We start from the raw sequence: 24,550 nt of genomic DNA, 5'->3' as shown, positions 1-24,550 counted from the left end.
TCCCTTTTATAACAATACCCTCATGGGTTAAAATGCAAATACTCAAAAGAAAGATCAAAACCGAAAATCAAATATAGGCATCTTGGCAAAAGAGTTTTCTGGGCAAATTTTATAGTTTTGAAAGTGATCAAATGCAAAGGTGACATGATGCTTAGGATATGCAATGCATATGAAGAGTTTTGAAAATTGGGATGTTACAATAGCCCATGTTTTTTGGGTTCCCGGATGATTTTGAGGTACCGTCACCCCGGGTACACAGTTTCGGCGGTTTCGGCCCGGGTCAGAAAAATCACCGTTTCGGCTGTTTTCGTGGGCTATAACGCACGTTTTTTTGGGTTCCCGGACAATTTTAAGATACCGGGACCGCGGGTACATGGTTTCGGGCAGTTTCGGCCCGGGTCAGAAAAATCAACGTTTTGGACCGTTTCGGCCGTTTTCGTGGGCAAGATCCCACGTTTTTTAGGTTTCCGGACGATTTTAAGATACCGCGACCCCGGGTACACGGTTTCAGGCAGTTTCGTCCCGGGTCAGAAAAATCATCGTTTTGGACCGTTTCAGCCGTTTTCGTGGACAATAGCCCACGTTTTTTGGGTTCCCGGACGATTTGGAGATACCGTGACCCCGGTTACACGATTTCAGGCAATTTCGGCCCGGGTCAGAAAAATCAGCGTTTTGGACCGTTTCGGCCGTTTTCGTGGGCTAGAGCCCACGTTTTTTGGGTTCCCGGACGATTTTGAGATACCGTGACCCCAGGTAGACGGTTTCGGGCAGTTTCGGCGCGGGTCAGAAAAATCACCGTTCCGGCGGTTCTCGTGGTCTATATAGCCCACGATTTTTGGGTTCCCGGACGATTTTGAGATACGGTGACCCTAGGTACACGGTTTGGGGCTGTTTCGGCCCGGGTCAGAAAAATCACCGTTTCGGACCCTTTCGGCCGTTATCGTGGGCTATAACACACGCTTTTTGGTCTCCCAGCAGATTTTGAGATACCGTGACCCTGGGTACACGGTTTCGGACAGTTTCGGCCCGGGTCAGAAAAATCACCGTTTTGGACCGTTTCGGCCGTTTTCGTGGGCTACAGCCCACGTTTTTTGGGTTCCCAGACGACTTTGAGGTACCGTAACCCCGGGTACACGGTTTCGGTAGTTTCGGCCCGGGTCAGAAAAATCACCGTTTCGGCCATTTTCGTGGGCTAATAATAGCCCACGTTTTTTAGGTTCCCGGACGATTTTGAGTTACCGTGACCCCCGGGTACATGGTTTCAGGCATTTTCCGCCTGAGTTAGAAAAATCATCGTTTTGGACCGTTTGGACCGTTTTCGTGGGCTATAGCCTACTTTTTTGGGTTCCCGGCCTATTTTGAGATACCGTGACCCTGGGTACACGGTTTCGGACAGTTTCGGCCCGGGTCAGAAAAATCACCGTTTTGGACTGTTTCGGCCGTTTTCGTGGGCTACAGCCCACGTTTTTTGGGTTCCCCGACGACTTTGAGGTACCGTGACCCCGGGTACACGGTTTCGGTAGTTTCGGCCCGGGTCAGAAAAATCACCGTTTCGGCCATTTTCGTGGGCTAATAATAGCCCACGTTTTTTGGGTTCCCGGACGATTTTGAGTTACCGTGACCCCCGGGTACATGGTTTCAGGCATTTTCCGCCGGAGTTAGAAAAATCATTGTTTTGGACCGTTTGGACCGTTTTCGTGGGCTATAGCCTACTTTTTTGGGTTCCCGGCCGATTTTGAGATACCGTGACCCTGGGTACACGGTTTCGGACAGTTTCGGCCCGGGTCAGAAAAATCACCGTTTTGGACCGTTTCGGCCGTTTTCGTGGGCTACAGCCCACGTTTTTTGGGTTCCCAGACGACTTTGAGGTACCGTGACCCCGGGTACACGGTTTCGGTAGTTTCGGCCCGGGTCAGAAAAATCACCGTTTCGGCCATTTTCGTGGGCTAATAATAGCCCACGTTTTTTGGGTTCCCGGACGACTTTGAGTTACCGTGACCCCCGGGTACATGGTTTCAGGCATTTTCCGCCCGGGTTAGAAAAATCATCGTTTTGGACCGTTTGGACCGTTTTCGTGGGCTATAGCCTACTTTTTTGGGTTCCCGGCCGATTTTGAGATACCGTGACCCAGGGTAGATGGTTTTGGACAGTTTCGGCGCTGGTCAGAAAAATCACTCTTTGGGACCGTTTCGACCGTTTTCGTGGGCTATAGCCCACGTTTTTTGGGTTCCCGGACGATTTTGAGATACCGCGACCCCGGGTACACGGTTTCGGCAGTTTCGGCCCGGGTTAGAAAAATCACCGTTTCGGACGTTTTCGTGAGCTATAGCACACGTTTTTTGGGTTCCCGGACGATTGTGAGATACTGTGACCCCGGGTACACGTTTTCAGGCAGTTTTGGCCCGGGTTAGAAAAATCATCGTTATGGGCCGTTTGGGCCGTTTTTTTGGGCTATAGCCTACTTTTTTGGGTTCCCGGCTGATTTTGAGATACCGTGACCCCGGGTAAACGGTTTCGGGCAGTTTCGGCCCGGGTCAGAAAAATCACTGTTTTGGACCGTTTCGGCCGTTTTCATGCGCTACAGCCCACGTTTTTTAGGTTCCCGGACGTTTTGAGGTACCGTGACCCCGGATACACGGTTTCGGCAGTTTCGGACCGGGTCAGAAAAATCACCGTTTCGGCCGTTTTCGTGGGCTATAGCCCACGTTTTTTTGATTCCCGGACGATTTTGAGATATCATGACCCCGGGTACACGGTTTCGTGCAGTTTCGGCCCGCGTCAGAAAAATCACCGTTTTGGACCATTTCGGCCGTTTTCATGGGCAATAGCCCACATTTTTTTGGTTCTCGTCCGATTTTGAGATACCGTGACCCAGGGTAGATGGTTTCGGACAGTTTCGGCGCGGTTCAGAAAAATCACCAATTTGGACCGTTTCGGCGGTTTCAGAGGCTATAGCCCACTTTTTTTTGGTTTCTGGCCGATTTTGAGATACCGTGGCCCCGGGTATGAAAAATCACCGTTTTGGACACTTTCGGCCGTTATCGTGGCAATAACACACGCATTTTGGGTTCCCGGGAGATTTTGAGATACCGAGACCCCGGGTACACGGTTTCGGGCAGTTTCGGCCCGGGTCAGAAAAATCACCGTTTCGGCCGTTTTCGTGGGCTATAGCCCACGTTTTTTGGGTTCCCAGACGATTCTGAGATACCGTGACCCCGGGTACACGGTTTCGTGCAGTTTCGGCCCGGGACAGGAAAATCACCGTTTTGGACAGTTTCGGCCGTTTTCGTGGGATATAGCCCACGTTTTTTTGGGTTCCTGGCCGATTTTGAGATACCGAGACCGCGGATACACGGTTTCGGCAGTTTTGGCCCGGGTCAGAAAAATCACCGTTTTGGACCGTTTCGGTAGTAGCCCACGTTTTTTGGGTTCCCTGCCGATTTTGAGATAGCGTGACCCTAAGTACACGAATTCGGACAGTTTGGGCCCGAGTCAGTAAAACAACCGTTTTGGATCGGTTCGGCCGTTTTCGTGGGCTAGCCCACGTTTGTTGGGTTCTCAGAAGATTTTGAGATACCGTGACCCCAGGTGCACGGTTTCGGGCAGTTTCGGCCCGGGTCAGAAAAATCACTGTTTTGGACCACTTCCGCCGTTTTCGTGGGCGATAGCCCACGTTTTTTTGGTTTCCGGCCGATTTTTAGATACCGTGACCCAGGGTAGATGGTTTCGGGCAGTTTCGGCGCGGGTCAGAAAACTCACCATTTTGGACCGTTTTGTCCGTTTTCGTGGGCTATAGCCCACGTTATTTGGGTTCCCGCCCAATTTTGAAATACGGTGACCCTGGGTAGACGGTTTCGGGTAGTTTCGACGCGGGTCAGAAAAATCACCGTTTCGACGGTTTTCGTGGTCTAGATAGCCCACTTTTTTTCGTTCCCGTCCGATTTTGAGATACCGTGACCCAGAGTAGATGGTTTTGGACAGTTTCGGCGCGGGTCAGAAAAATCACCAATTTGGACCGTTTTGGCGGTTTCGTAGGCTATAGCCCACTTTTTTTTGGTTCCCAGCCGATTTTGAGATACCGTGCCCTCGGGTAAGAAAAATCACCGTTTTGGACCCTTTCGGCCGTTATCGTGGCAATAACACACGCATTTTGGGTTTCCGGGAGATTTTGAGATACCGTGACCCCGGGTACACGGTTTCGGGCAGTTTCGGCCCGGATCAGAAAAATCATCGTTTCGGACCGTTTCGGCCGTTTTCGTGGGCTATAGCCCACGTTTTTTGGGTTCCCAGACGATTTTGAGATACCGTGACCGCAGGTACACGGTTTCGGGCAGTTTCGGCCCGGGACAGGAAAATCACCGTTTTGGACAGTTTCGGCTATTTTCATGGGCAATGGCCCACAATTTTTGGGTTCCTGGCCGATTTTGAGATACCGAGACCACGGGTACACGATTTCGGCAGTTTCGGCCCGGGTCAGAAATATCACCGTTTTGGACCGTTTCGGTAGTAGCCCACGTTTTTTGCGTTCCCTGCCGATTTTGAGATACCGTAACCCCGGGTAGACGGTTTCGGGCAGTTTCGGCTTGGGTCAGAAAAATCACCGTAAATCACCGTTTTGTAAGCTATATATATAGCCCACGTTTTTTGGGTTCCCAGCCGATTTTGAAATAGCGTGACCCCAAGTACACGAATTCGGACAGTTTTGGCCCGGGTCAAGAAAACAACCGTTTTGGATCGGTTCGGCCGTTTTCGTGGGCTAGCCCACGTTTTTTGGGTTCCCGGGAGATTTTGAGATACCGTGACCCCGGGTGCACGGTTTCCGGCAGTTTCGGCCCGGATCAGAAAAATCACCGTTTTGGACCACTTCCGCCGTTTTCGTGGGCAATAGCCCACGTTTTTTTGGTTCCCGGCCGATTTTGAGATACCGTGACCCAGGGTAGATGGTTTCGGACAGTTTCGGCGCGGGTCAGAAAAATCACCATTTTAGACCGTTTCGGCCGTTTTCGTGGGCTATAGCCCACATTATTTGGGTTCCCGGCCAATTTTGAGATACCGTAACCCCGGATAGACGGTTTCGGGTCGTTTCGGCTCAGGTCAAAAAAATCACCGTAAATCACCGTTTTGGGCGCTATAGCCCACGTTTTTTGGGTTCTCGGGCAATTTTGAGATACCATGACCCCGGGTACATGGTTTCAGGTAGTTTCGGCCCGGGTGAGAAAAATCATCGTTTTGAACCGTTTCGGCCGTTTTCGTGGGCTATATATAGCCCACTTTTTTTGGTTCGTGGCCGATTTTCAGATACCGTGACCCAGGGTACACGATTTCAGGCAGTTTCGTCCCGGGTTAGAAAAATCCTCGTTTGGGCCGTTTTCGTGGGCTATAGCCCACGCTTTTTGGGTTCCCGGACGATTTTGAGTTACCATGACCCCCGGGTACACGGTTTCAGGCAGTTTTTGCCCGGGTTAGAAAAATCATCGTTTTGGACCGTTTGGGCCGTTTTCGTGGGCTATAGCCCACGTTTTTTGGCTTCCCAGACGACTTTGAGGTACCGTGACCCCGGGTACACGGTTTCGGCAGTTTCGGCCCGGGTCAGAAAAATCACCGTTTCGGCCGTTTTCGTGGGCTATAGCCCACGTTTTTTTGGGTTCCCGGACGATTTTGAGTTACCGTGACCCCCGGGTACACGGTTTCAGGCAGTTTCCGCCCGGGTAAGAAAAATCATCGTTTTGGACCGTTTGGGCCGTTTTCGTCGGCTAGAGCCTACATTTTTGGGTTCTCGGCCGATTTTGAGATACCGTGACCCAGGGTAGATGGTTTCGGACAGTTTCGGCGCGGGTCAAAAAAATCACCCTTTGGGACCGTTCCGGCCGTTTTCGTGGGCTATACCCACGTTTTTGGGTTCCCGGACGATTTTGAATTACCGTGACCCCCGGGTACACGGTTGCAGGCAGTTTCCGTCCGGGTTAGAAAAATCATCGTTTTGGACTGTTTGGGCCGTTTTCTTGGGCTATAGCCTACTTTTCTGGGTTCTCGGCCGATTTGGAGATACCGTGACCCAGGGTAGATGGTTTCGGACAGTTTCGGCGCGGGTGAGAAAAATCACCGTTTAGGACCGTTTTGGCCGTTTTCGTGGGCTATAACCCACGTTTTTGGGTTCCCGGACGATTTTGAGTTACCGTGACCCCCGGGTACACGGTTTCAGGCAGTTTCCGCCCGGGTTAGAAAAATCATCGTTTTGGACCGTTTGGGCCGTTTTCGTCGGCTAGAGCCTACATTTTTGGGTTCCCGGCCGATTTTGAGATACCGTGACCCAGGGTAGATGGTTTCGGACAGTTTCGGCGCGGGTCAGAAAAATCACCCTTTGGGATGTTCCGGCCGTTTTCGTGGGCTATAACACACGTTTTTGGGTTCCCGGACGATTTTGAGTTACCATGACCCCCGGGTACACGGTTTCAGGCAGTTTCCGCCCGGGTTAGAAAAATCATCGTTTTGGACCGTTTGGGCCGTTTTCGTCGGCTAGAGCCTACATTTTTGGGCCGAAACTGCCCGAAACCGTGTACCCGGGTTCACGGTATCTCAAAATTGTCCGGCAACCCAAAAAACGTGGGCTATAGCCCATGAAAACGGCCGAAACGGTACAAAACGGTGATTTTTCTGACCCGGACCGAAATTGCCTGAAACCGTGTACCCGCGGTCACGGTATCTAAAAATCGGCCGGGAACCCAAAAAATGTGTGCTGTAGCGCACGAAAACGGCTGAAACGGTGATTTTTCTGCCCCAGGCCAAAACAGCCCGAAACCGTCTACCCGGGGTCACAATATCTCAAAATCGGCCGGAAACCCAAAAAACGTGTGTTGTAGCCAACGAAAACGGCCGAAACGGTGATTTTTCTGATCCGGGCCGAAACTTCCTGAAACCGTGTATCCGGGGGTCACAGTATCTAAAAATTGGCCGAGAACCCAAAAAACGTGTGCTATACAACAATATGTGGTAGAACCTCAAATATTCACATTCTCTAGGATTGTAATATCCACAAAGAATATTACTCCCCCATAATGTGATAACGCAATTCTTCTCACAAGAGGCAAATAAAACCAACTAGAGATGATTAATGGACATTATAGAATTTGAATTTCTCATGAGCAAGACGTACCACAAGAGACTAGATAATCTTGAAATGTCAATTCTTAGTGGTAGACCTCATGTACTCTCATTTTTTGGATTGTGAAATGCCCAAGCATATCATTTCCCAAAAATGGGATAGACCATTAATATCTCAAAAGAGCCAATTAAGATACAAAAAGGATGCAGCAAAGGCTCAATAAGAACACCCGTATATTCTATCGCATGTAGCTTCCTATTATGGATCTATGGAGGCCTGAATCTGTGAAATATAAATTTATTTCTTCGTAGCAACACACAGGTATTCAGCTAGTTGATTTTAATTGTTGAAGACCCTGTTCAACACAAATTTTTTATCGTGCGTCAAAGATGAATTGCCGCGTACCAAATTTCTTAAAAAATTGTCAAAACATATGCAATTGTGATCTACGTATGGAAGATCTTTTTTAAAAAAAAGAAGGCAAAAGATTCACCTTGTTTCATTGAATAAGAAGAAGTAGTTTAGAGTACAATATATAAGCAGGCTTACAGCCCCACGAAAGTAAAAAAAAAAAAAGCTTACCCTCCCAAAATTAAGGTACACAAGTGTTTAGCACCTGCAAGAACCCAAGTTCTAGATTCAAGCTTGATCTTGTCGAAGATGATGGTGGGCATGGTGCTCACATTGTTGAAGGTCCCCGCGTTCTGCTCCTTCCAAAGTACCTAAGTGAAGAGCATGAGGAGGGAGGCTACAGATTTCCTCTGGCTTTCATGGGCGAAGGCGATGGTGGTCCACCAATGTTCAACTTCGTCACAAGAGTCGGGGTCAAAATCAACAAATTGAAGCCAATCTTTGACGATCTTCCAAATACGAATGGAGTAGCGACATTTGAAGAGGATGTGGGAAGCCGTTTCATTTTGGCATCTACAAAACGGGCAAACCCCACACCCCCCCCCCCATTAGGCCAACCGCGGCGCGCCAAGAGAAGATCTTGCATTTTAGGGGGCCCAAATCTTTCAAACCACTTGATCCATGCGTGAGCGGATGGTACCTTCGAATTGGCCCAAGTAAGCCGAGGAGCAAGAATATCAACGTTTTAAAAAGATCTCATCGTCTACATTTTAAAAAGAAGAAGCTATATGCAATTGGTACATGCCAGGCACTCTGATTTGACTTTTTTTTTCAGGACTCTAACCTCCCGTACTCCCATGTGAGACGCGTAGGTCTGGTTACGTGGGCAAAACGATTTACAGAGCAGTATATTTTCTGGGATGAGCCGCCTACACGAGCAACACATGACCACAGGGAGCCGTCCGTAATCGATCTTCCCCACCGGTTCAAACCCCTGTCGCCCTTCCCTCCCCCGAGTCGAAAACCCATTTTTCCCCAAATCCAATTCCTGAGCGGAGCGGAGAAATTCGCCGCCTGATGGGGGAGATCAAGCGGAATCGCGGGACCAGAAGGACACCCCGCAGCGGCGGAGGTGGACGGGACGGAGGTGGACGGAGCGGAGGGCTTCCCGCCGGCGATGGAGGTGCCGGGAGGGGAGGGCTTCCCGCCGACGATGGAGGTGGAGGGATGGGGGGCCTTCCTGGTGATACTAAAGTACATGTCACGGAACCTAGCGGAATGCCGGCCCCGAGAGGCGACACCTGCAGGATCGGAGGGACTCTCGGCGGCAGTGGAGGAGGAGGGCTGCACCGCCGTGGCAAGGGCCATGCCGAGGAAGCCAGCGGAAGGCCGGCTCGGGTCGGCGAGAGCGAGGACGAGATCGGAGGGACTCCCCGAGGCTATGGAGAGGCAGGGAGCGGCGGGATTCTCGCCGGCAGCGGAGGGGGAACAAGCCGTCTCCATGGCGGTGGAAAAAGAGGCGCGGTGAAGTTCGAGGCCGAGAGGGCGGATGGACCCTTCTCGGGGATTCTGATGCTGTGTGTGGACTTCACCTCGTCAAAATTGGCAGACGAGGTTAGATCCCGCAATCCTCTTCCAATTTCTTGGATTCGGTTCTTGGTAGTGTGGTACAAACTGATGCGTGAGTTCTTGTTAAGGCCTGTTTACTTTCCCCAGTAACCTTCTGAGCTGAAAATTCCTTCAAAGTAATCCTATATAATATCAGAGATGCTAACTGGTCATTGCCTTCGATCCTGTTGCGGTTTGAGTCCGAATATCAAATCCATTCCATAAGTAATGAGATTCTTCTAGAGTTCAGTCATTATCATGTCCTCTTTTCCCTGTATTGTGCTTGGAAGATGCAGGTTGGTGTGCCGTGACTCTGTGTGCTGTATAATGCAATTATGTTATTGATGACGCTGTTGGATTAGTACCAGAGCGAGTCGTACTACCTTTGCATACAATTCATCATTGTGAACATGGCCCAGGTAGCAGCACATTCGTGTAAGGGCAGGAGGAGACCAATACCAGCGGCTGGCCTGCAAGCCATCCAGGAAGAAACTGACACCAAGAATAATAGATTAATGGTTTTGGAATTGGTGTAGAGATATAGTCTGTTGAATTTGGAAGTAGATTCCATATGTGCAAGTAGTCTATCAGGCATCCTTATCCAGGTTGATTCTTTTAGGTGAGTCGTGTCAATGTAGGAGTTGCATCGGAGTCAGGAGTAGTGTAACAACTACTTATAAATGGATGCCCATGTATGTTGTTTCAAAGAAGAAGATGCGTCTAAAAAATATCTGAAGTTCTCTTGTCGGAGTCTATGTATATCCCTCTGCTCCATAAACCCCGCTGTCTCGCCATCTTTTGTTGGTTCCCCTGATATGAACTTAGGTTCACATCATTGGCTGGACAACCTTGAAATGAATATTTTCTGTACTTCTTTATATTATGCAAAGTCAATGAACAACCTATGTCAGTTCTAAGCATTCTAGACAATCTTGTTAAGTCTAGGGTGGGATCCAGTTAATAGGATTATCCTGCTCACAGCATGCAATGACATGTGAGTTGAGGTATCTCCTGGATTGGTCAACTGTAAATGGTAGGCTGGGTGCTCCTGGCTGTTTCTAAGAATGTTGGAAGACAATATAAGAATCATAAGGGAGTTCACTCTTCGAGAGGCTTTGCCAATGAACAGACACAATTAATATATGTTGTGACTATATTTAGTCGAATATCGACTGATTTTCTGTACCTCCATATTGGTTGGCTATTGATCAGTGGTCATATTTTGTGCATCCAGGGCAGATTATGACTTTTATGAACATTTATCCTCTGACATACTTATATAACTAAATCTTGTCATGGATGACTGTGTTCACTGCATAAATTTTACAAAGTTTGAAACAGTTTTAGTTATTCACCCAGCACAACAGATTCTTGCTGGCAAATCCAAACCATTGTGTTAATCTTCTGTCTTGTTGTAGGGTATTTGTGAATTCTGTAAATGGGTTTGGTAATCAACTTTGCTTATAGGTAGCTAAGTAGTGGAGGGCGTAAGGTAGATGGCATTTCACTTGGTACTTCCCCTTTATTCTGCAATTTGTTTTGTCTCTTTACTGTATTTCGGATCAAAGATACTTTGTTGCTGAGGTGTGGGATGACCATCTAGTATATTTTTTCATTATCAGGTGATGCAATGTGGTTTTACTTAAATCTTTATATGTGCTGTAAACTGTAGAGAAATGACACCTGTTTTTGTATGTATGGAAAGTGGTGTTCCCTCTGCAGTTTTTCGATCTTTGTGGTTGCTGTCCGATAATAAGATAATGACAAGAGGTGGTTTTGGCTGCAGGTATTCGAAGCTTATAAAGAGAAGATTGAAGAATTAGGTGGAACATATGTTACAGGGTATAATTACAAGCAGGCCACTCATCTTGCCGTGATGGTATGAAGTGCTCATCTAACGTTACCCACTATCTGAACATTAAATTATATTACGGCATTACCATACTCATCTGTTCGAAAGTACACTGACTTATTAAGTCAACTTCTTTTATAGGGCAATATTCCTCCAGGGGCAAGGACATTCTGGGAAGGAGAATCTAAGCAGGTGACCAAGATAAAATGGATTGATGACTGCTACAGAGAAAAGAAATTATTGCCCATTGAAGCAAAAGGTCGCTGTGAAAATCTTATTTCTCAACCAAATGAGATGACACCAGTGTCAAGAAAGTCATCAGCAAGGTAACTGATTATTGAGTGGCTCTCTGATACTTAAAACATTTCCTATCACAAACTGCATATTTAATACAGCAAGCAATGCAAGACTGTCAGTATCCAGTAATATATGTGCTGCACGTGGTTTTCACACATTTTGGCATGTGAAGCTAGTAAATATTTAGGAAGCCTGAATGTTTTATTATAGAGTTTTGTATATATTTGTGGACTTAGGGAGTAACTAAATAGCCATTACTTGCATTCCATTTCAATTTCCTTAATGGTGGCAGTACTATTTTGCATTGGACTGTCAAATTGAAAAGTTTATATTTCCTCTAGGTAAAGTTTATGACAACAATGTGGCGATTATAAGAACTCTGCTCACACACTTTATCTTTGTCACAGTAAATGCCTGTCCACAAGCAGTAAGAAATTGAAGCATGCAACTAGGAATAAGTCAGGGACTCCACGGAGGCTTGACTTTTCAAGTCAGCGCTCTATATATCACCGGCATTTGAGTTGTGAAGCAGAATGTGAATTCACGGAGCAGCTGTATGATTATGCCTTGAGGTATCGGATGAGTGAATATTGCGAGATTCCTGGATGTGATCAAACAATCTTCTGTGAAGAAGACAATGTTGAGATCATCATGCCCCAGTCGATGAAAACCTCCAAGCTGGGCACGAAGGTGGTTGTGTTGCGCTCTTTTGCTCGACTTGTAAGTATGCACCAAGAAGGCTGGGCTTTGGGAGGGAATTTCTCTGGAAAGAACATTCGTATCTATGCTGACGAGTCAGTGAAGTTTCATGGTCTTGCTGATGGTGTAATCGTGAGGTACAATGATGAAGATGGGGACCTTGACTACACACAGTTCGTCTACGTGATAAAGGAAGAGGTTTTCCTGGGCCAAACTCTGCCATTTGATCTAACTGAATGGCTCAGGATAATATCTCAAGGTGTCAAATCTTGTCATCGCAATCTCCTGTGCAACCATATTGATCTGATGGAACCCTACCAAGCGTATGGTCATTTTGTGTGTATGTACCAGATTTTCTGGAATATCGAAGGTACTCCAGGATGGACAGACTTACTGGGTTCGTTGGGTCATTACAGTGGCTGGAGGTCTCAAGGTGTGAAGTGCTCATTTATTGCGTCCACACTGAATTATGTGGCTGAGAAAAATTCCACACTAGAGTTTGATGATGAGTCCAGGATAGTGGATTATGAAGATGATGTCAGAGGACTCTTGAGGGTAGTGAATAATACTTTCAAGCACAAGGCGATATCAAAGATTTGCGGTTTACATCATAATGAATGAGCGTCGCAGGTTTCCGTCTGACCTGCAGAGAGCTCTGCACCAGGGTGGCTATCTCAGTCATCTCTCTGTCAACCATAGCTAGCTGGTGAAACATTCTGAGCCCTACATTGTGTGTGAGGATAGATTCTGATATTTTAGTCTGCAACTTGCAACATGTGCCAATGTGCTTCTATGAAGTTTCTTCAAACTTAGAAGTAATTTCATTGTCTAGTGTGACATTAAATTGCTTCTTGTACTTCTTTCTAATATTTTAGATAGAAGAATTGTGTGTGAGGAGAGATTCTTCCATTTTAGTCTGCAACTTGCAACATGTGCAAATGTGCTTCTGTGAAGTTATCATCTTTCCAGTAAGGTCATACAAAGAAAAAAAGCTCAGGTTCCATAAAATTGTGAAGAGAAGCCGACTTAATTTTATTATCCTTATATAGTGCCACATATCAGTAAGTACATCATAGCTTACATTACTGGGACATGGTTAACATAAAACAGGTTTACATCCAGAACACTACAGGAGAAACTGTCAGGAGATGCTTTGAAACTACAAAGGAGTTCGTGCGGTGGCGCATGATTTGCAGTTCTCCCTTACGATCATACTTAAGGCCAAACATGCTCATCTGGAGCACACAACCATCACGGTCACCAAAGGCGTACTTAAACTCGACTCCCTCGCGTAGCAAAAACTCCACAAGGCAAAAGTTGCTGTTGCCCATGTACGCTAGAGTGGCCCTTGCCGATTTCAGCTGCCTCTCCGGGACCTTGAGGAACAACTTCTCCTTGACCATCTTCCACTCCGGCTCCACAGTACTTATGTTGCTGCGGGAGGCGACTTGACAGGAGCAAATGTAGCCATCTTTACGAAGCCCAACCCATGCATCAAGCTCGTTGTCGAAGTAACCTTGGCCTTGGAATGGCAGCGTCCATTCCCCATGACACCTCCACTCAGATTGCTTGGTATCGAAGGAGAAGGTGCCACTGGGAAGATACGGATAGCGCCTCTCGTGCGCCGATATAAATATAGTGTGCCCATCCGGATGAAGCGTGTAGGAGGTAATCTCATGATCCTCCATGTCAAATGTCGGCGGCGAAGGCACGCTTTTCCAGGACCACCTCATGGCTGGCCTTGGATCCCAGGGCTCGTCGTCGTCGTTCTCCACTGGTGCCCAGGAAATGGCCCGAAAATGGTGCTGCTCATTGATATGGTGACGTGTCAGTGCATACAGCGTACCGCCAGCAGCTATGGTGATGGTGCCGTTACCAAGCAGCGAAAGCGGCAGGCGAGGGCCAACGCTGATTCCTGCTGTCTCGGTGTCGTAGACGAGGGCGGGAGTCTGTAGACAATGTGCGTTGGTGGCGATGAGGATGTTGCTGCCCAGGGCGGCAAAGCCCATGTGAAGACCATGCACCGGTGCCGGCAACCGGAGGACGGCGTGGTCAGGGAACCCAGCCTGCAGGTCGGTGGTGCAGGTGTCTTGCAAAGTGTCAGCATCAATCTTGTGGATGCTGAAGCCCTTGTCCCAATCATCGAGCACGACATAGAGGTGCTTCTTCAGCGCAGGCCACAGCCTTCTGACGGCGCGGCCGCCGTCAAGTTGCTGGTGCTGACGCTTATTAGACATGGTCTCCAAATCCAGTCAATCTGCCGGCCGTGGTCTGTTGTGTATCTATGCTTTCCTCTGACTTTGTATGTATACAGAGATGATAGAATTTCCGACTTTTGATTGCGACTAAGGAATAGGCCCCGCTAATCTGGCAACGTGGTGAGAGTCTTGGATCCCATCTCCTTGCTTATATGGCGAGCCCGTTGCTGGACTTGTATAAATCGGATCCGGAGACCGGCTCGGTTTGCAGATCTTCCTGGAATCTGAGTCGGAGCTGAACCGCAATGGGGAACAGAACAGAACACCCTACAGACAAGGAGGGACTAGGGTTGGGGGAGATGCGTGGAGAGTGAAATCGGGAGGGAGGGGAAAGAAAAATGGGTCACCTGGTCGCCGCCGGAGTTGCCGAGCCGTGTGTCGCCGGAGCTCGGCCGGGCGGCGAAGGGAGAGGAGGCCGGCCGGGCGGAGGGAGAGGAGGCCGGGCGGAGAGGGCGGGGTCGTCGGGGGCCCTATCCCGGCTTCATGGCCTCCGGTGGCCGGCCGGCGGCGGCTGGGTCGTCGGGTGGCGGCGGCGGCGGCTGCTGGGTTGGCTGGCTCGTCCCAGGAACCCTAGGCGCGCGGAGGAGAGGAGACGAGTTGGAGGGGCGCTCGCTCGGGAGGAAAAAAAAAGTCTCGAAAGGATACAGTCGGTGCTCGGGATTTTCAGAAGCTCGGGAAGCCGATGTGCACCGGCTTTTTTTCGTACGAAGATTTGGGATGGTGGGCTGCTCTCACCTAGAAGAAGCTGGTTTAGAAGCTAAAAAGAGCCGGCCCTCTGTCTGCTCTCTTTGGATTTTACTTTTTTTTTTGTTAGTGGGTTTCTAAACCGAACGAAACGCCCTAGTCTAGCCTAGCTGAAGTGGGCCGTGGCACACCACAATCTCAACGTGGCACAACTTGTGCGCGTCCACGTACGCAACCCCGACCCATGAATCAACACGAGCAAGCCTAGCCGCCGCCTTCTTTTCTCCCTCCCCTTCCGTCTCTGACTTTCCCCCCAAGCTCAGCTCTCCGCCGCCCCCGATCAGATGTCTTGGCGCCTCCCATGCGCACCACCGGCTCTTCTCCTCGTCGGGCGGGCGCCGCCCTCCTGGGCAGGGGGACGCACTTCCCTCCGGCGTCCCAGATTCGGAACAAGGTCCACCTCTCTCCCTCCCATTCTCCTCACCGTCCCGCGCGGTCGCGGTTTCCGTCTGATTCTGAATCGGTCCAGCCAGCTGCGGAGGTGCCCGCAACGTGTTTGTGTTTATGCCGAGTACCGTATTGCCGCGGGGAAATCCTGCGGAGGTCGTCTTCGTAGCTGCAAACTGTCGGTGTACACACCAATTAGTCACCACTGATGTTTTCTTTCCACTAATTTTAGTAACGCAATGACAACTTTAAATGAGGGACAGTGAAACTGATGGACTTGTCAGTTCCTAATGCTAGTATTGGTCGACAGGCGACCATGCCTTTTTGAGCTTCGTTTATCTAGTTGTCATTGCATTGTCAGATTTCGCCTAAGTAAGCACTTTTTTTTGTTTTTTCAGGTCCCTAAATTAGCATCAGCTGCTGAATATTTCTTTAAAATGGGAGCTGAGGGAAAAAGATTCCGGCCTACAGTAACACATTGATCTCTTCATTTATTTAAGTCAATATTACATTATCACAGCATCGCTTTGGTTGTCTCCCTGTTCTATCCTGTGCATTGAATGTAGTGGTTTATTGTATTGGCAGGTTTTGTTGCTGATGGCTTCTGCTCTGAAATTCCCAATATCAGAATCAACAGAGGAAGGAGTTTTCAGTATGTTGGCAAGTACGCTACGCACACGGCAGCAAAACATTGCCGAGATAACTGAAATGATACATGTTAGTATGGAAGCTGACCTTCTGATCAAACCCATTATGGTTGTCTTCTAGTTTCTCAAGCTCACATCTATTACAGGTTGCAAGTCTATTGCATGATGATGTTCTGGATGATGCTGACACTAGGCGAGGTGTCACTTCCCTGAATTGCATTATGGGGAACAAGGTATTGTACCTCACCATTGCACATGTAGTAAACTAAGTGAATCAACTGGGACCTTGGCTCCTTGCACTAAGAGCTACAAGTTATTTTAACACGATGAAAAGCTTGACCTTCCAATAAAAAGCTCTGTACCAACGCGGGAAGCTTTACATGGGTATCATTACTAAAGATTTCTTTGCTAGGGTACTACAATCTGAATTGTCTTGGCATCAGTATTTCTGAAATTTTATCTTCTGTGCAACTTTCTGTTCTGGCTGGTGACTTCCTCCTGTCTAGAGCATGTGTGGCACTTGCGGCTCTTGGGAATACAGAGGTACATTACTATTATTTGTTTATGCAAAGCATAGATTGTTGTACATATTCTGTATGTTCTTCTAATGATGCGAAAATTAAAGTGGTTATGCTTTATGCGGGTTGCTAGATTGCCTTTAGGCGCTTGACTCATTCTTTCACCTCTCTGAATCTCTAGGCTTTTACTTGTCCTGAATCCTGATCAAAAGAACTATTTTTGCCATATACAAGGTGTTAAGTAAGCATCAATGTCGAACAAGTTTATTCCTGTATTATTTGGATTTTGCTCTGGGCATTATCATTATTTCCTGCACAGCATGTCCTAGCTGAGCTCATGTTTCCTTATTGATGTCAATCGGTGGTCATTGTCTGTTCACTCCCCCCTGCTGATCTTAGAGATTTGTTGCAAACTCTTGAGATGGTCTTCCTGTTTGCTAGCTAAGTTTAGCCTGATTTGGTTTATTGTAGCAACCTATTGGTTGGTGTTATTGTTAAATATTTATTACAAAACATGAGTATAGCTAGGTTTTCCCACTGGATAAGTATTTAGCTAGTTAATAGTAGACTGTTGGTCTCATTTCTTATGGGGCTCATGTTTCTTGTTTTTCCCAGTCCAAGCTTATGCATCCTAATGGTTTATCACTCACAATATTGTCCTTGCCTATTTCCCATTTCCTAGCTGAGCTCATATTGCAATTCCAGGTTGTCCCGTATGGTTGCAGTACTGGCCTGCTCTCTTTGTTGCAAGTCTTATATATTACTCTGATTAATCAACCTAATTTATGCAGGTGGTATCTCTAATGGCAACTGCTGTAGAACATCTAGTCACTGGTGAAACTATGCAAATTTCAACAAGCAGAGAGCAACGGCGAAGGTTAATTATTTATCTATGTCATGATTCCAATTGTTCATCACATCTAACACCTAAAACCACGAGACGCGGGATAAAAATGCTTGGACATATCTGCTTCTTTATTTACTCTATTTCCTACATTTAATCTGATGCCATTGTTTGTTGGTTCTGATAAGATTCTGAAAAAATGTGCAGTATGGAATACTACTTGCAGAAGACATACTACAAAACAGCATCATTGATATCAAATACTATTCTTGCAGGGCACACTGCTGATGTTTCATTGCTTGCATATGAATATGGTCGAAACCTGGTTCGTAAAGCATCTTGAGTCCTCTCTTTCTTAAAACTACTTTCCTTCTGATATAAAAACCTGCAGCAACTTAATTAACTCGATATCATTGCAGGGTCTAGCATTCCAGTTGATCGATGATGTTCTTGATTTCACAGGCACATCTGCGTCGCTTGGAAAGGGTTCTTTATCTGATATTCGTCATGTAATAACAGCCCTCCTCTTGTTCCTGTTACATTTTATTTGCAATGTATCATCTGAAATAGCTAGTTCCAACTACTTAGAATATTGTTTGCCTTCATTAGGGCATATCTACTTGAAATTTTGCTGCCTACCAATGGTGCTACATTGGCTGATGAAGTGATAAGCATAGGGTTCTTCTTGTCTGATACTAAAGCGCTTGTTGCTTCAATTGCATTGACCACTGTCCTGAACTTAATTTGCGGTGTAGATAGAATAGTTCTCACAAAGGAAGACTTGCATAATTGTCTTCTTTCACCCTTCATTGTATCGCAATCAATTGTTTACTTTTAATTTAGACAAAATGGATATTCTGAACCCTATTGTTTGTAAGATTTGTCTATGCCCTGTGGTAAAGCCAGAGAAAATTAGATCCAAAATGCAGTTAACAGAGAGCTCTTGTATTAAATAAAATACAAAACTACTACGTACCTTTTCTGTTTATGCTCACCTAGTATATAAATTACGAGTATATCCAGTTAAAAAGTGTCAACCAAGAACCACATGCTGCTGTTTCTCTCGGTTACTCTCAGCCACACAAGCAGCGCTTGTTTTTTCTGTTACATAATGACATTTCATCATGCAGGGAATCATTACTGCCCCGATGCTATATGCGATGGAAGAATTCCCACAACTACATGATGTAGTTGACCAGGGTTTTGACAATCCTGCAAATGTTGAGCTGGTGAGTAATTAATTTATATCAAGAATGGGTGCTGTATTTTTCATTGTTCACTCATTCTACCTATAGGGTAAAAACAAACATTCACATCGTTTGCAATGTTACACCTCAACGCAGATGCTCATAGAGGTCATGTTTGTAGACAGTAGAACGGACACTTGGACTAGTCAGAAGAATAGATTTTCAATAAAGATTCACTAATATTTCATTATTTTAGGATTTACTCATGCAACCAGCAGTTTGAATTGGGATAGCTAACACAGTAGTAACCATATGATTCATATCCACGCCATGTTGAGAAAATTTGTATTGACCTGCACTTGCAAATTACAGGCCCTGGACTACCTCCAGAAGAGCCGCGGGATCGAAAGAACAAAAGAGCTTGCACAAGAACATGTTAACCTTGCGGTCAAGGCTATAGAAGCTCTCCCAGACAGCGACGATGAAGATGTTCTGATTTCAAGGCGTGCTCTTATTGACATCACACAAAGAGTTATCACGAGGATAAAATAGAAAGATTGCTCACAAGGCAAAACTCCGCCACAGGTGTAGACCACTTGGAAAATTTTGCATGCAATTGGTCATTGCATTCTTTCCATTGTCCGAGGTTTGTCGCAGCTTTAGGATTACAATTCCTGGTAATCATCCTAGTTGGAGCCGTAGTGGTGTTTAGTTACTGTTGTTACAGAAGCTGTGTATTAGTATACTACCGATTGGCGATTGCAATGATCACCTGATCATAAGACTGTAACCATACAAATGGAAGTATTTAACATGTTATAGGAGGGAAAGTTGTATCTGCCTTGTCGAGCAAGCACGATATTGCATCTGTTAACCCAGTAATAATTTATGTTATCTTTACACTTAATTTCTTCTGCTGAGCCATATTCTGTTATCTCATTCTGTCACATTCTGCTATCTCATTCTACCACATTCTGCACTTATGCGAAGTCTGATATGCAAAATGTGTTCAATCATCATTATGAAACCTTGCAAAGCTGCAATTGGGTTTAATATTGATCTAAATAAACTAGAATGTCAAACAGTGAGTTGATTGACCGAAATTGGACCTCGTTGAGTTGAGAGAATTAATCTGGGTCGTCAAACCCCATCATGATTCTGCCATTTCAGTACTAGGCTTGGCTCCAGAACCTCTCCTTGGCCCACGCAATTGCCTCGTCCACCGCGGCGGCACCCACATTGTCAATGTCGCCATCGTCGTCCATTAGCAACGGCGCCCGCTCCCTCACCTCCATCATCATCGCCTCCTCCAGCCTGTGCGGCATCACCGCCTCCTCCAGCTGGTGTGGCGTCCTTCGCGGCGGCGGGTTTCCGAAGAGCGACGACGACGCGGCAGATGACGGCGAGTAGTACCACCCGTAGTCGGCAGCGCCGGAGCACTCGGTGGTGGCTGACCTGTCGTCTGCCAGTGGCTGCCGTGCCCTTCCGCCACGCCGCTGTGTCTGCCGGAAGCTCGGATCGTGGCTTGTTGCCTCTGGGTTCGACGTGAAGTAGCAGAAGCCGCTGCTCGCGCCGCGGTGGTGCCGCGGGGCGGTGGCCGGCGAGCTCTCCGCAGCTGCACCGTTGCCGCGGGCCGATGCCGTGCTGCTGTTCTGGTTCGTCCAGTCGCCGCCGTTGCCATAGTAGTAGCGGCACACAGGGTATGCGGCCGTCGAGCACGTGAAGGTGCTCTGGTACTCCCCTCTCGTCGACGCCGTTGATGGAGGCGACGAGTCGTACCGGCGCGACGGAATCACGATCAGCCTGGAAAACAATCGAACAATGTTGGATCTGTGGAAAGTTGTGACGTGGAACATACCTTGGCCTCAGTACGGTTACGTGTTAATATAGGCCACAAAGAGTACGAGTTGTACAAGGGAAGGACTTGTATTCATACACAAGGATTCGTATGATATACGGACTCAAAACAATCCGACCTATACAATATCTAACACTCCCCCTTAATCTAAACCTGTAGAGAGGTTTAGATTACGCTTAAACTCCTCTAATTTCTTGACTGGAAGTGACTTTGTGAATCCATCTGGAACTTATCTTTACTTGACACAAACTTGATATCGAGCAAGTTTCTTGCAACTCTCTCTCTCTGACAAAGTGAAAATCAATCTCAATATGTTTAGTACGAGCATGAAAAACTGGATTGGCAGCCAAATAGGTAGCACCCAAGTTGTCACACCAAACACTACAAGAGATCGGACCTCATGTGACGAAATGTAAACGTCACTGGATAGCAGAAAACGTCACCAGAAACCCCATGGTGACGTTTATTGAGCGTCACAAGCATCGTCACTGATTCACCGTCACAGATTCATCCTAGTGACGCTAACAGCAGGCACCGTCACCGATACATGATTTTTTGTGACGTCCCTGTATTGTCATTGATGAGCTAATTCAGTGACGCCTAGGTACATCACACATTACCTAGCAGTACGTCACAGGACATGATTTTCCGTGACGCTAGAACGTCACCGACATTCTGCCACGTCAGCTCCGGGCCTTTTACAAACGTCACATATTAACGTCACGGATGAAAGTGACGTCATGGGGTGATTTTTTAATATAATATTTTGTTTTTCAAATTAATTTATGGGAAATATTTAATCCGATTTGTTTATTTTTGCCAAATATATTATTCAATTTATTTTTCAGCTTTTCCAATAATATTGATATGTAATTACTTTACAAGAAATTGAGAATTTAAATTTAATTGTAATACATAAAAATTGCTATATTCAACTGACATAAAAATAACATTATAATTAACTAACAACTTTGTTACATTATACAAAAATATGAATGCCAATTGACAATTAAGATGGAATGTAAAAATTGACATAACAAAAGAGCACAAAATTATGTCTCAATGATTCCAAAGTGAAGTATAAAAAACACACCACTACCACAAAATGATGGCCTTCATCCACCTTGTTTTTGTAAGAGAAAACTAAGAAGGTTGTCTGTTTCCGCCAGCTTCTTTGCCCAAGCCTTCTTGCTGGCTCTTCTTCACAGCTTCAATTTCTTGATGCTTCCTTTTCATCTCTTCAAGTGCAAACTAATGTGCTTCAACTTTCTTCTTTAACTCCTGCTAGTATATCTCATTTGCCTCTATATCTTGTTGCTGAACTCTTTCTTCTAACTCTTGGATGCGTAGTGCAGAAGCGGAGGGCTTAGAACTCCCCGGTCTTGATTGCAACCCTGTGCTTGAAAGTTAGGTGCTTGAGACGGTATGCTCCTTGAGAACTTCAGTCACAATTTGTGTAACAGACATTAGGTGCCCACCTTCTGATTGTGCTTCCTCACTCTTATGTTCCATAGCAGTCTGTAGAAGAAAAACATCCATGGTTCAAGTAAGAGAGAGTTGACATGTGAAATAAACTAACAGAAGCATATATGAGAGCAATAGATTAAAGGAGGCAGGAACAACAGCAATACATAAAGCAAAACAAAAAACAGCGCAACGATGGCAGCAACCATGGCAGCAAAAACGCCTGCAATGACAGCAACAGCGGCCAGTAGCAGTAACAACAAGCAGCATGCAGCAGCAGCACAACAACATTGCATAAAGTATCTAAATCCCACAATAATATAACAAAAATAAAAAGAAACACTACTCAGATTAGTTAGGATGTGTTGCTGTTTGTTACATACATACATATATATATATATATATATACGTATATATATATATGTACGTATATATATATATGTATATATATACATATATATATGTATGTATGTATGTATATATGTATGTATGTATGTATATATAAAAAAGCAAACAAGATCCTCCGTGGTATGAAATTAAGAGGTAACCACACAAAAACAAATTCTGAATTACACTAACTTTAAGGCGAATCTGCATAGAGAAGCTCTAGAATACTAATCATATATTAAAAAGATTCATTCGGAAAATGTGCTCGATCAAAACAACCTACAACTAACAGCTCCAGAATACTAATAATGTAACGAGATTCAGCGAGCAAAGGCTTTTTACTCCAGCAGATTTTCAAGCCCGCGACAAAATGAAAACAACCTAAACTCAATTGACAAAATAGGAAATAAGAGTACAAAACCTTTAGAAGTTGCATCTCGAGTACAAATTTCCTTTACCCTGTTTCCAGCTTTTCCTCTACCTATATACATGAAGCGAATAAGAATATGTAAATTGGAACTAAATAGAATCGTACACAAAATAATCTAGTCCAGAAAAAATATATAAGCTGATCCTAAGTACCTAAGTTATCTTCAGGCTACTAATGGTGTTGTATCCTCTTCATAGCTCATGGAAACAAAACATAACACAGAGACAAAGATATATATATTTATTGGAGAAGAACAGCACTATTAGCAGCCCCACATGCAATTTTAGATCAGCATTAACGCACATGTGCCATATATGTACACGGAGAATAATCACATGGTGTTGCAGTGATTTGAGCACTTTATATGTACACGGAGAATAAAACATGCTCCATACCAATTAGACAGCGAGCCCATTACATGAGTAGAATCTGGCCAGAAAACACACACGAGGATAGCACACTTCAATTCATGATTTGAGCAAGTCTCAAGTACGAGGATAGTGAACTCATTCCTAATAATATGTCAACCAAACAGGTCAACCCTTTTAAAGCCATTTTTGGTTGTGGTCTGGGTTCTTTCCCAGTCTCCAGCAGCACGTCATGGTCTTCTTGAGTACATAAACAAGTCTAATTGCGAGTATACCAGAATGCATGTTAAGATACTTGATGCTATTGAGAGCAAGAAACAGACAGAACCGAAGCAGGGTTACATAGGAAATTCAAGAGTTTTGCTAAAAAAAAGAGAAAATTCTAGAGTTCATGGATCAGGTCGGTTACTACTCCGGATCTTTCCTTCATTGAAAGGTATATGCGTACATGAATCACACAGCCCAGAGAAAGATAAAACCCCAATCTATATCCCAAATCCACATAGATCCATGTAACATCTCACTGTGGTTGCATATCGTACAGGGGGACATGCAGCAGTCTTCGGAAGAAAAAAAAGAGACAAGCAGAAGACAAAGGGGAGGAGAAGTGAAGAAAAGGAACAAACCGATTGCATTTGCCGAGCCGCACTGTCGTTGCAGGGGAGGCGGCCGGCGGCGTTCTCGCGGGTGAGGCGGCGGTGTTCAGGCGAGTGCGGCGGGGGCGGCGCCATTCGGGGGGGATGTGCCGGGGCGGTTCTGATCCGGCAGTGGAGGCGGGCGGCGCCGTTGTAGCGGATTGGCGTGGCTGGTGGATCGGAGGCCGCCTCCTCTGATCTGGTCGCTGGAGAAAATCGTGGAGACGAGGAGAGAAAATTGGGGAGGAGGTGGTGGCTCGTGGCAGTTTAATTAAGAGGTGCTGGCGCGCTGGTTTAATTAGAAGATGGCGTGGGGATACAAATCTTGCTCACCAACAGGTAGGGACATAGGTAGGCACGGCAAAAACAATTGGAATAATGGAAGGAAATCTAATTTTTGGGCGGAGGGAAAGTGGTATTTCGGGTGAACACGGAATTTCTTTGAAAAAAGTGGAGGGAATACATTTTGGATGGACAGAATTTTTTTTTTTCAAACAAATACTACCTCAGTCCCATATTAAGTGCCGAAATACTACATGTATCTAGACGCTTTTTTGGTACAGATACATCTATATTTGAGCAAATTCTAGTCACTTAATATGGGACAGAGCGAGTAAATTTAATTTCAACAAATAGGAAATTACTTCATAATATTATATACTCCTCGAGTAGTTTTATTTAGTTAATAGGATATTGTATAGTTGTTACATAAATAATAAGATATGATTAACATAACGAGTTCAAAACAAAACTTGTTAATCTCGGTAATAAAATTGAGCATGTATGATTTATAAATTTGACAGTCTCAGTTCAAAAGCAAACTCACTAAACTCGGTATAAAATTGTAGATATATGCTCTATAAATTTGACTGTCTTATATTACATCAATACAGACACATGAGATAGCATGATTA

The 24,550-nt window shown here is 45.8% G+C and overlaps 3 protein-coding genes, 1 long non-coding RNA gene and 1 pseudogene across 4 annotated transcripts; 2 read left to right on the top strand and 3 right to left on the bottom strand.

Annotated features, from left to right (window-relative positions):
* Positions 1–8,385: 8,385 nt before the first annotated feature.
* LOC104581695 lies at positions 8,386–12,823 on the top strand (annotated as a pseudogene).
* An 89-nt stretch (positions 12,824–12,912) lies between these two features.
* LOC100837507 lies at positions 12,913–14,896 on the bottom strand. The gene is made up of 2 exons (XM_003557193.4): positions 14,515–14,896; positions 12,913–14,434 (listed from the first exon to the last, which is right to left on the bottom strand). Exon 2 carries the CDS (start codon positions 14,144–14,146, stop codon positions 13,022–13,024), a length of 1,125 nt encoding a protein of 374 aa, XP_003557241.1. The 5' UTR covers positions 14,147–14,434; positions 14,515–14,896; the 3' UTR covers positions 12,913–13,021.
* Positions 14,897–15,062: 166 nt separating this feature from the next.
* Positions 15,063–19,404, top strand: LOC100832081 (solanesyl-diphosphate synthase 1, mitochondrial). Its single transcript, XM_010229969.3, has 10 exons — positions 15,063–15,305; positions 15,697–15,768; positions 15,884–16,015; positions 16,092–16,176; positions 16,415–16,488; positions 17,255–17,340; positions 17,515–17,632; positions 17,727–17,816; positions 18,438–18,536; positions 18,867–19,404. The coding sequence occupies exons 1-10, from the start codon at positions 15,213–15,215 to the stop codon at positions 19,044–19,046; spliced, it is 1,029 nt and encodes a 342-aa protein (XP_010228271.1). The 5' UTR covers positions 15,063–15,212; the 3' UTR covers positions 19,047–19,404.
* A 262-nt stretch (positions 19,405–19,666) lies between these two features.
* Positions 19,667–20,807, bottom strand: LOC104581344. The gene is made up of 2 exons (XM_010231146.1): positions 20,776–20,807; positions 19,667–20,297 (listed from the first exon to the last, which is right to left on the bottom strand). The coding sequence occupies exons 1-2, from the start codon at positions 20,805–20,807 to the stop codon at positions 19,667–19,669; spliced, it is 663 nt and encodes a 220-aa protein (XP_010229448.1).
* A 669-nt stretch (positions 20,808–21,476) lies between these two features.
* LOC100831779 lies at positions 21,477–23,944 on the bottom strand. Its single transcript, XR_729791.2, has 3 exons — positions 23,628–23,944; positions 22,625–22,684; positions 21,477–21,870 (listed from the first exon to the last, which is right to left on the bottom strand). It is a non-coding gene; the product is annotated as an uncharacterized LOC100831779 (long non-coding RNA).
* Positions 23,945–24,550: the final 606 nt, after the last annotated feature.

This window comes from Brachypodium distachyon, chromosome 1 (assembly GCF_000005505.3).
Source record: "Brachypodium distachyon strain Bd21 chromosome 1, Brachypodium_distachyon_v3.0, whole genome shotgun sequence".
In the NCBI taxonomy this organism is placed as follows: domain Eukaryota; kingdom Viridiplantae; phylum Streptophyta; class Magnoliopsida; order Poales; family Poaceae; genus Brachypodium; species Brachypodium distachyon.
The sequence above is the reverse complement of the archived record's forward strand: the minus strand, read 5'-3'. Positions and strand labels throughout refer to the sequence as shown.